Below are 11,742 nucleotides of genomic sequence, written 5' to 3'. Positions count from 1 at the left end.
AGTCCGGGGGCTAATCTGCTCATACTCATCATTATTAAGCAGACAGGACCTGCACCTGCTGACACCAACATTGTCCGTCTATTGGTTGAAACTGTTTTCTTTCCCTTTGTACAGACTTTGTCCCTGCTGTGTTAATATGTAGCACTCTGTGAGCTCTTAGAGGTGTTTGTGGAGAGCTGAAACATTCATCTGTGGAGGAGAAATGGGGTCAGAGGGGCGGCTTGAAAACCTGGGTTTTGCAACACCGGTTTATTGTGAGGAAAGGTATTTAAATCCTCTCATAAAGACTGCAAAGTAGGCCCTTTCAGTGTTAAACTATGGGGTCATTAATGAGTAAATAGTATTAAGGTCTACAGTGTACAGTGACAAGCACAGCACCAAACTTCACTCTAAATTTTATCAAATTTAGTGCAGAAAATATGGAACGTTTCATTGTGAGACAAAGATTCAAACTCAAACACAACCACACACACTCATTCCTGTAAATATCCATGGTTTCTATACATAGATGGAGCATTATTGACTTAGGTAGTGAGTGTTTGCTGAGGCCGTGGTACAGTGTCGATTTCAGAGGTTCAAGGTCAGCCAGTTATTAGCTCTTGCACACAAACAAACAGCATGTACAGCCTGGACGACCTGGTCTGGTCTTTATTTAGACACGCTTTTGTTCTGCCTTGATGTCTTCCAGGAATGTTTTTGTTTCAACGGGAAGTTTGCCGTTACCTCCGGCTTTTTATGGCCCTGATCATGTTTTGTATTGTCTGCTATCCACAACATCTCTGGGTTTGAACATTGTTGGAAACATGTAGGATGGTGTAAGTACACAAGTCAATAAAATATAGTTGTTTTTAGACATTTTAATGTGGAAATACTACAAATTATGTCTTTAAAATGTGTCTGTGTCATTTTAACACCCAAGTGGCTGAAAAGTCAATTAATGCAGCTTTAAACCACGGAGAGGAAACAACAATGATAGGAGAGCCTGTGAAACAACATAATAAGCTAGTTAGCTGCCTGTTCAGGGGACAAATTATTTTTATTTCCTATTAAATAGCAGTGGGACAAATATTGAAACATGATTATATCACATAACTTTCTTTTGTGATATGTTATCGAGACAAATACGCCAAATATTGATAAGCCTATTTATTAAAAGGTGCAATGTGTAAGAAATCTAGTTGAAAACATTCAAAAATTAACTTAAATTACCAACAGTGGTGTAGGGATGATGCATTTTTGTAGGCTAACCTGGAAGTTAGCATCGCTCTGGTTTCCTCGACAAAAAGCTAATGGGATTTTTTAATTGGATTTTTAAATATCGCTGAAAATAATCTCTGTAGCAAACACAGATTTATGATACTTACATGTTTTTGTCCAGCAAGATAATCTTCACGGATGAACACCACTTTTGTGATTTACATATAAACGTATATTAAATCGACAGACGTTAAAAGCTAATGTTAGGCTATAAACAGACTATATTGCGGGTGCATGATTTAAACCTCACCACCACTAAACGTCTTACTACACAATTACTATACACATTTTCTATATATTGATCAATCGTCGGCCAATAAAGACGGATTAGCGAGTAGACGAGTCTCCGTGTTTGGTGTGATGACGTTTAATGTCCCTTGCATCTTCCTCATTTAGCCACTTGTTAGCAACCGCCGTTTTTAAGACGCGTGAGCACCTTATAATTGAATTGTGGGACATTTAATGATGTATTTTATGTCATAGAACAAAACGTGTAAATATCTTGAGCCTGTGGTAACCACAGACCTAATTTCAGGCATTTAACCGCGAACCCATTCAAAAACCCCATTGAATTTTAGACGAGGGAACCGGAAGTGCGGACATGCTAACTGATTTCCGGGTTACGCACCACTCAGTTCAGATTCTAGGATTGTTTTTTTTTTAACAATTCAATGAATGATTACCTTCATAATTCCTGCTTGTTGCCATTGTTGCGGTATTTTGCTAATAATTTTTGAAATTATTATCAATTATTGTGAATTCTCCTGCAATAAATCGCCAAATCTGCCGTATTGTGATACCATCGTTATCCTCTCCTGCTATCAAAGCGACATAATTAGTCGTAATTATCTAAATACGTGTGTAATAATTGCCCACCTGCTCTGCGTTGAGCCCAACAGAGCCGCGGTGCCGCCCAGCCCGTCCGGAGCTCCCACACAGACGCTTAGCTTGTAGCGCTACACGGCGGCGACCAGCAGGAGGAGGATGGAGATGCCGGAGGACTAAACATCGACTTGTGGTGTTTCTCCCTGAACATTAACAGCGACAGACACACGATGTGAGTATGAACGGGTGATTTATTAATCTGAAAACGTGAGATTAGCTCGGTTTTTCAGTCGACGTTTAGCAGCTAGCGTCGACGCCGAGCCGGATCCTAACAGAGGTACCGCCGCTGCATTTCTGGGGCACAAATCCGCTTTTTTCACACGGTTTTTCACAGGTGATTTCCACTGATATCTGCGGTAATGTGCGTTACTCGCTTTAGCCACACGTTAAACGAGCTGTCGTTGTTGTGGATATCCACCGAGCCGCTCGTAAACGATCCGCAGCGGGCTCAGTTTTCTGGAAGGGTCCCGTGATGTGAAAACCACCGTCCAGCACGTAGCCGCGTCCCGCCGCCCTCGTTTTGTGACAGCTAGCGGTTCAACATCACAGATTGAGGCGACGAAATCTTGAAAACCCCCTCGAGTAAGATGTGACTGGTGTGTACAGTGAAGTGTCGACATCGTTAGGAGTGTGTGTTCGTGTCGCGTTTGGTGGCTGACGATGTCATCCTCGCTGGATGCAGCTATGTGTGGGGGAAAGAGGCGAACTAGGAAGTAGACGGAGCCCAAAACCGGGCTCCGTTATGTAGCATTGTGGCTTTGTTTTCATATTAATGGAGATAAAAGCTGCTGTTATAACAAGATAAACACACCTGTGGATAAGTCACGTTACAAAAGATCAACTGCAGGTTATATATACCTGTTTTTTGTATTATTTTCACAAGATGTAGCCGCTTTTAGCTGCAACACAGCTAGATTTGACTTGACTAAATGCTCATGTTAGCTAACAAATGCATGAATATGATCATTTTGTCTGTAAAATAGTAAACAGGTCAGTGTTTTTTCATCTAGAGCCGAGCAGACTGCTGATTTAGCTGCTTATAAAACCTGTTTTTTTGTAATGAGTCGTCGTCTTAATGCAAACCCTGCGAGACTTAAAGGAGCACTATGCAGTTATGTAGCGTTTTAATATCTACAATATTAATGAAGTAATAATACAAACTCCATACATATTTATGTTTTCCGTAAGTGAATAAACAAGCTGTAAAATAAGGTCACCAGAACATCGGTATATGTGGCAGGGTCCGCCACATATAAACAAAGTATGAAACTGTGTCGTTGTTTTTAAGGTCAGTTTGTTTATTCAGTCATCAAAACAAAGAGCGTTTGTTTAGATTCAGTCGATGAAGATATTTTTCTTCGGATTAAAATGTCTTCCCCAAAACTACGTAGTGCACCTTTAAATGATTATAGTCGTATGTACCAAACAGCTTCAGGATTTAATTTATAATAATACAAAACTGGAAAAGGTAGAAGAAGGTATAGAAGGTATTTGTAAGAGACATTTTTCTCTGTCTGCTGATGTCTTACAGGCCAGATAATTAATTAGTAATGAAAGTAATTATAAGTTTTCCATTTAAGAGACTAGTTTTAAAAACGGCCTCCTTATCAGTTTGTTCCAGCTGCTGAGCATCACCTCCTGCCCAGACACGGCTTGTTTTCTCTGATTAATAAACGGCAATCACTTTCTTCTCTTCCAGTGAGATGTTTCAAGCCACAGAGCTGAATACCAGACTGCCTTCTACAACCAAGAGATAGCCAGTCTGCGGATGGAGACCCAGGAGGAATGACAAAGTCTCTTCCCCCTCGGGTGACGCACCGACAGTCTGAGAAAATGCCCTGGGCCGGTGGGTACGTTTTTCTGGTCCTGGCGTCCCTTATCGCCTCTCACGCCGCCGGGGCCTTATCGGTGGACACGGATGGAAACCGGACGGATAACGGCAATGTGACAGACGGCGGATTTGTCCCAGTTGTGTTCACTAAAGTGAACCAGATAATTGCCCGGGAGGGTAGCTGCGCGCTGATTGATTGCAATGTCACCGGAGAACCGGTCCCCAGTGTTCAGTGGTTCAACTCCCACGGAAACCGCCTGGACACGGAGACGAACGGTGAGCCTGAGTGTACTGTTACTTTAAACCTGGTTTCCTGTTCTCTTTGTCAGCAGCACTGCACGTCAGTCAATTATAATTTAATTAGCAGCAAATGCAGACCAGTGTCAGGTTGTCTGAATGTTTTAATTTTCCTCAGAAAAGTGTTTTTTTATGATGTTGTTGAAAGTAATCTTTATTTTAGGTGAAGTGGCCGACCTCTGCTGTTAAAAACTGAGAGGAAACCATAACCAATGTACTGTGAATAACCAGGTTAAAGGTTAGAGATGCACTTCGTGGTTTTGTTGTCAAACGTCACATCGGAGTCCAAAAACTCCCCTCAGTGTGCGATAACATCGTTCATGCACTGCATTTCAAAACTTCAAGAGTTAGCTGGGTGGCAATTTTAAAAATATGGTTTGGTACACACATAAAAATAGCCTCACATCCATCACAGTAGTAGTGGCTCAGTGAACCATTTGTTTGTGTTGCAGAAATGAACCTGGACTCTGCTTGTTTTGGAAAAGGCTTGAACAATCTGCACTCTACTGAACTGAGTGGCCTAATATGGATAAAAACCCTCTGTCAGTGTTTATGTTGCGTCAAGGCAGACGCTTTTTTAGTGCGTTTGGGCCTTAATGAACTATTTTTATCTGAGCTTTATATCACGAGCTCTCCTTTGGGCAACGCTGATTCCCTTGTCAGAATGGCCTTTAAAAATAAAGCCCCAGGTCAGTCATTTGCAGCACTGCCCTTAATGACAGAATACATCCAGAAATGTTAAAAAGGATATCTACCGCAGCATCACCACCTCTAGCAACAGATACTTTGGCATACCTATTGTAGTATTCACTAAAGAGGTGATATACAGATGATACTCACAGCAGACATGCCTGGAAAAACAGAAGTAGTAACCAGTTTACATTAGTCAGGATGTTTTGATTCGAGGAGCAAATGTGGAAAGAATGAGGTGTTTACACGCTTTGACACAGGGAAATTGGACAATGGGGTGTCCTCTTGGTGCTTTGATGCTTGTAAAGACAAAACAATAGTCACGGGTGTTTTTAATGGACATCGTACACTACAGAGAGCAACAACGCAGATCATAGAAAGTGTTAAAGTGTCATCGGCCTCTTTTAGGACAAAAGAAGCACTCGAGGGCAGACAGATGTTGCGTGATACTGGTGGTTAACGCTCCAGACGAGAGAGAAAAAGGGAAGAGTGAAAAGACAAAACAGGAAGTGAAGACCTTGTGGACTAGTGTTGATTTTTAGGCCTTCTTCAAGTCTGGTACGCAGCAGATGTTTCTCTTTTGAATCATTAATCAGAGTGAAACCTGACTTCTGAACACAAAGTCTGAGCGGCCTCGAGTTCCTGAGGGAAATTCAACTATATTATCGCACATTATGTCAGGCAGCGATGAGCAGGAATGCAGAGTGAAGGGTTGTTTCGATGCTTCTCCCGAGCCGACCTGTTGAAACCTGCCGTCAGATAGCGGAGGCAGAGTTGTTATTATGGCCCACAAACCCAGAGCGCCGTCTGTAGCATCAACAGAGCTTCTCCCCTGTGTCACACACGCAAGTACAATTAGAGCAGACTTCCACCGCGGCTCAGTGATGCACAGTAACCTGTCCTGGCTGGTTTCCTCTGCAGATTTCTATTACTCAGCCTGCTTCTAACTCTGTGTAGTATTGGGCAGCACATCAGTCACATCACATGATCCGGTGGCGGAGGTAAAATTAGAAATCTCGCTCTCGCATGTAAAGGCGGAAGGGCGGGATGCTGCTACATTTCCTGACCACCCGTTAATCTGCTCCAGAGGATACCAGTGTGGGAAATTGATCGTAGAAAGCGGCAGAAATGTTTTCACGGGTCTCTCGCAGACTTCAGAGATGCCCTCTGTGATATCTGTCCGTCTTCTCTCCCACACAGTAGAGACAGCGAGTAGTTGAGGAGGAGTTGCGGATGAGCTCACCGAGAGTTTGCTGCAGCAAATTACCGACGCATTTACATCACATTTGGTTGTTATCAGCCCTGGATCAATATAATAAGTATATGGCCTATCAGAGTGTATGTTTATCTTTACTACTGAGTGTTTGGGATTTTGTCATTGTACCGAACCGTGACTTCTGTGTACCGTTCTACCCCTACCAGTACGTTTTGTTTATTATACATTATAAATATGAGGTAACATCATTATTGTAAACACGGGCACTGTTGTTTCAGTCGATCACATATAAATCGTCCTGCTATTGTAAATATTCACTAGAAGAAATTAAGAAAGAAAATAGTTGCCACAAGGCTACCAAAGGTCTGTTTTTAAAATGTATTTCTTGATTTGGAAGAAATCTAAAGGTTTTAAAGTACTGAGACAAACTAATACTAATGATTTGAGTACCGACAGTACATCGTGCTGGGGTACAAACCATTGGCAGCTAAAACAGAAACCTTAGACACTGAATTTATTTAAGGGAGTAGTTTGACATTTTGGCAATTAAATGTTTACCTTGTTGCCAAGAGTTAGATGAGAAGATTGACTCCACTCTCATGTCTGTCTGTTTAAATATGAAGCTACACATACCTGTTAGCTTAGGTTAGCACAAATACTGAAAAGAGACGGCGAGCTCAAAATCCACAGTGACAGCAGTAATAAACACATAATGTTTAATTAGTTAAATCCATATTTATACTGAAGGGTAAAAAGGACTATTTGCAGTTGTCCTGGTTTTGTGCTAAGCTAAGCAGCTGCTGCAGACAGACACGAGATAGTTATTGATTTTCTTATCTAACTCTCCACCAGAAAGCAAATGAATGTATTTCTCAAAATGTCGAACTGTTTCTTTGAACTGCAGAAAGGCTCCACGCAGGCCGATCAATCCAACTACCTCATCTCCCCTGATAAGAGCTGATAACCAGAGCAAATACAGATCAAAACGCTCTGATTGGTGCATTTAAATCTATTTAAATTATACTTAAGTTGATGTCGACGTGTTACTGGTTAACTCACTTTGCTGCAGCCTTTGTTCAAAAGTTATTGTCTGCTTGTTTAAGTCAATAAGGTCATACAACCGGTTCATGAAAATTATCATAATCACACTGTGAAAACACAGAGGCATTGTGGGAAGATGCCAAATAAAACATTTAGGAGCTCCTCTGGGTGCCTGAGCTCCCGAGCACCCACATAATCAGCACCTTTACCTTGTTGTTTGTGTAGACCTGCACCTGAAGCATCTTAAACTACAGGAACACGTCTTGTGACACTTTAATATAATTGTATTTTTAGTATTTTGTGTAAACTGACCCTTTAATCATGTTTAATGCTTGTTTGCTGGAGCCAGTCCAACATGTAAATACATAGTTCTTGTTTTTGTTAGTCAAATCTGAGCACACAGCAGTCAGGACTCCTGCTTATCTGCTCTCCTTCCTGAACTCAACTCTTCACACGGATGAAAAACCGTGTTCAAAACCATCAGCTGATTAATCTGATTATCAAACATACGTCATACACTAACATGGCACGTATAAAGGGGGAGATGAGCACAGATGGAGGCTCGGTGTACGCTGCCGCTTTAAGGACTCTCATAAACAAATTGCTGCTTTGCTTGCAGTGGCTTGTTTTTTTTTACTGTTTTATAAATACGCGTGCCAAAACAACGTGTTCATTTGAGCCGTCAGACTCCATAAAAAAGAGTTACGACGGCGCAGAAGTACAAATCTGAGTAAGCAAGTTCCTGTTGGAAAGCAGCTGCAGAGCAGAGTTTGCTGTGGATTCACTCGGCAGAGGAACAGATGCATTAAGAGGATTTTCAGGGTTTTAAACTTTGACCTCAATGTGAGTTAGTGGGCAAACTGCATATTTAGTGTCAGTGAATAATCATGTTTTAAAAGCAGCTCAGCAAAGACCTTTTTTTTCTGTTTTTTGATATATTTTTTTTACCAAATTGTAAAATGTTTAGTGGAAAATACAGAAATACAGTCCGCACACTTGATAATTCATCCCTGCCCATGTACTTCCATACATCCAGCCACTAGAGGGCGCTGCTCGGAGCCGGTATATTAATGACCTTTCTCTGCGTCTTTCTGCAGGAGGGAAGTGGTGGCTGTTGGACGATGGCGTCCTCAACATCACCAGCATCGAGTTTGCAGACCGTGGGAAGTACACCTGCATGGCGTCCAACGTGCACGGCACCTCCAACTGCACGGTGACGCTGCGTGTCGTCTTCACCAACGGCGACATGGGCGTGTACTACATGGTGGTGTGTCTGGTCACCTTCACCATCATCATGGCCCTGAACGTCACGCGCCTGTGCATGATGAGCAGCCACCTGAAGAAGACGGAGAAAGCCATCAACGAATTCTTCCGCACCGAGGGCGCCGAGAAGCTGCAGAAGGCCTTCGAGATCGCCAAGCGAATCCCCATCATCACCTCGGCCAAGACGCTGGAGCTCGCCAAGGTGACGCAGTTCAAGACCATGGAGTTCGCGCGGTACATCGAGGAGCTGGCGCGCAGCATCCCGCTGCCGCCGCTCATCATGAACTGCCGCACCTTCATGGAGGAGATCCTCGAGGTGGTGGGGGTGGAGGAGATGAGGCACACCTTCGTCAGACAAGCGCCCGAGGGATGCCGCGAGGGCGCGAGCAGAGCCATCAGGGCGAGAGACGTCTTCACCATCCTGCAGGAGAGGGAGAGGGAGAGAGAGCGAGGGCGGGAGAGGGAGCGCAGCGAATCCCCCGCCGGCGACTCGGACAACTCTTCGGTTCACGAGCAGCCGCAGCACATCGCCATCCAGGTGTCGGTCCACCCGCAGCTCGCTATCGGCGGTTACTGCGCGATCGAAGCTCCACCGCCGCCAGAGAACACGCCCCCCTCACCCTCACCGCTGACTCCTCTTCACCACACGGAGCAGCCCGAGGAGGACCCTGAACCTAACCCTGAACCTAACCCTGACCCTGAGCCTGAGCCGGACCAGGACCAGGACCAGGACCAGGACCAGGCTGCATTGGAACCGACTGAAGCTACTAAAACCTCTCCCTGCCAGGTGTCCTACGAGAGCAACGTGTGACGAAACAAACCGGAGGAGCGGCGAGTTATCCTGCTATGCATTTCCACTTGAAGACAAAAAACAAAAACAAAAGGTCAACTAAACATTTTTAGTTTCACATTTTTGAAAGAAACAATCACATTTTTTTAATCTTGAACGGAACAATCTCTGGAAACCTTTGTAGGCTGAGAAAAGAAATCAGAAGGTTTTCAGACACTCGAGCGTTTTTCTCTCACTCTGGACTCTCATGCTTGAATGTAGACGGGAGGGTTAATCGATATTATCGTTAATGTAACAGGCAGCGAATTGTAAAGGGACATTTCTTGTGTTGAGATTTTCATAGCTCTGATTATTATTTAATGATTTAGGGTACTTCACTCTGAGGGGGGGGAGAACTGACCATTCTTCGGTTATTAGTTTCTTACAGTGCTCGGGTTTTTACGACTTAACTCCAGAAATCTGCCTCAAGCTGCTCTTCGTGTTGTTTTTAAACAAACCATGAAAGATCAGCTTCCTTTTATCTGCTCAAGAATTCACATCCAGCTACTGTTACAGCCCATCCGCTGTTATTGTACCATGTCCTGCTCACCTAGAGATGCATGCTGGACTGGAGAAAAAAAAAAAAGATTTGAGAGTTTGGTGGCCATTTCATGATTGTACGGCCTAATGTATTTCTACAAAAAAACAAAAAAAAAAACTAGTAGGCCAGGTAAATGTGTGTGTGTGTGTACAGTGTATTTCCTGATTGGGTCGCACACCTCTGGGTAGAGTTTCTGTCTTTTTTTCCTTTGAAATATTTTTAAGAGTATTATTATTATTATTATTACCCATCGTGGTGTGATTTTTTTGTTTCTCAGCTAGTTTAAGAATTTATTTTCGTCTTCCTCCTCGGTAGAGAGGAGTAGCTTGTTTTCTTCCACTGTTTCTAGACGTTTTTATTTAATCCCCGACCTGATCTCGCTTCTGCAGAGGCTTTACAGTATAGTTGCGTTTCTGCTGCATGTGAAAAGTGGACGATGGAGATGTTTTGACATCTTTCTCTGGGACTTAAAGGACTCCTTTCTTTCTTCCTTTTGCTTGGCTAACGGTCCAGTCTGTGGCGGAGATGAACTGGACGCTGTTCTGCTTTTACCGGTGCTCTTGAGATGCCTCTTTTTTGTAGTGGAATAAAATGGAAGTGCTGTGTAAACTGGCTCCAAACTGTTTCTCCTACGCTTAAAATACTTTCTTATGCCGCTGTGTTTTTTTTGTTGGTCCTTATTTGTCAAAACTTCATTCATCAAAATATTCAGCGAAATTAGGACATTCTGGGTTTTACTTTTCTTATTCGTGCATTTCATACTTTGAGAAATATTAAATGTTTTCCAGTAAATTAACCTCATTTAAAGTCAGTTTTTCATGCATTTATTTAATCTGTAAAGTTAACTACATACAGCGCACCCTGCTGTTGAAAGTTATACCTTTATGTTGACAAAGAAAGAAACTTTTCTATAACAACAAAAACTTTAAAATCTGGATTTTGGTGTGGCAAATCTCACCGACTGAAGCCGGCAGGTGAACACAAAGAAACAGTCTGAGGTTGTTGACTGACCGAGCGGTGAATAATGGATGGTCTGTAACAGGACACGAAGAGGAGACGTGGAGCAGTACAACACTTCAGCCTTTGTCATCGTCTCTGAGCTACTTTCAAACTCTGAAAGCTTTCTGTGGGCGGTCTGTGTTCGGGAAGTGGTGAGCAGAGAATCTCCTCTATCGGACTCAGTCCAAAGTTTCTCCTGATCCACTCCCATCACTGTGAAGCCATCGTTACACTCATGATGGTGCAGATGAAGCGGGAGGTTTCCCTGACTTCTAGTCTGGAAAGAAATGTCTTTAAAATATAGTTAAAAAGTTTTGACATACTGAATCCTACAAGCCCGTGTCTTTCTATGAGAGATAAGAGAGATAAATGATGACATCATCAGAAGACACTCAAACTGTTTTTACAGGCTGAGTACGACAAACCAAAAGGAGTAAACTGATCTTCATATGTAAAATTTGCGAACTGATCCTGTAAAGATACACTGGAAAATGTAAGTGTCCGTATTTTTGAGAATCGAAAGATGTCAGCATTTCTAAGTTTGTGTTTTGTAACTAACTGGCTTAAATACTGACTTTGACATTTCATTCTCGACCCTCGAAACAGCAGCAAAATAAGCAACTTCATCCCCTGATGAAGACGACAAGATGTGGTCTAAAGCTAGCGAGAAAATGGATCCTGAGTGGAAACTTTTTTTATATCCTCCTGTCATCAAAAGATATTATTGGCATTTTAAAACTAATTTTTGCCACAGATATAATGATAATACACATTTAAATGTTTAAGAATATTCAGACACTAATTGAAATATGTAAGAAATAAGAAAATATCCTAAATAACGACAAAACACAAATGAAATAAAACCGCACAACCAAAAAATGTTTAAGGTTACA

At 42.5% G+C, this 11,742-nt stretch overlaps 1 protein-coding gene across 1 annotated transcript; it reads left to right on the top strand.

The window, feature by feature from the left end:
* The first annotated feature begins 874 nt into the window (after positions 1 to 874).
* Positions 875 to 10,504, top strand: mfap3l (microfibril associated protein 3 like). Its single transcript, XM_073474819.1, has 3 exons — positions 875 to 2,314; positions 3,842 to 4,249; positions 8,315 to 10,504. The coding sequence occupies exons 2-3, from the start codon at positions 3,928 to 3,930 to the stop codon at positions 9,289 to 9,291; spliced, it is 1,299 nt and encodes a 432-aa protein (XP_073330920.1). The 5' UTR covers positions 875 to 2,314; positions 3,842 to 3,927; the 3' UTR covers positions 9,292 to 10,504.
* The last annotated feature ends 1,238 nt before the right edge of the window (positions 10,505 to 11,742 follow it).

Source organism: Pagrus major, chromosome 10, assembly GCF_040436345.1.
Source record: "Pagrus major chromosome 10, Pma_NU_1.0".
NCBI classification, from domain to species: domain Eukaryota; kingdom Metazoa; phylum Chordata; class Actinopteri; order Spariformes; family Sparidae; genus Pagrus; species Pagrus major.
This window is presented reverse-complemented; position numbering and strand designations above follow the sequence as displayed.

Excerpts from the sequence above, each read along its gene's own strand:
- mfap3l (XM_073474819.1), top strand. The coding sequence starts at position 3,928 with ATGACAAAGTCTCTTCCCCCTCGGGTGACGCACCGACAGTCTGAGAAA. Across the intron at positions 4,250-8,314 it reads CCTGGACACGGAGACGAACG|GAGGGAAGTGGTGGCTGTTG; the intron begins GTGAGCCTGAGT and ends GTCTTTCTGCAG.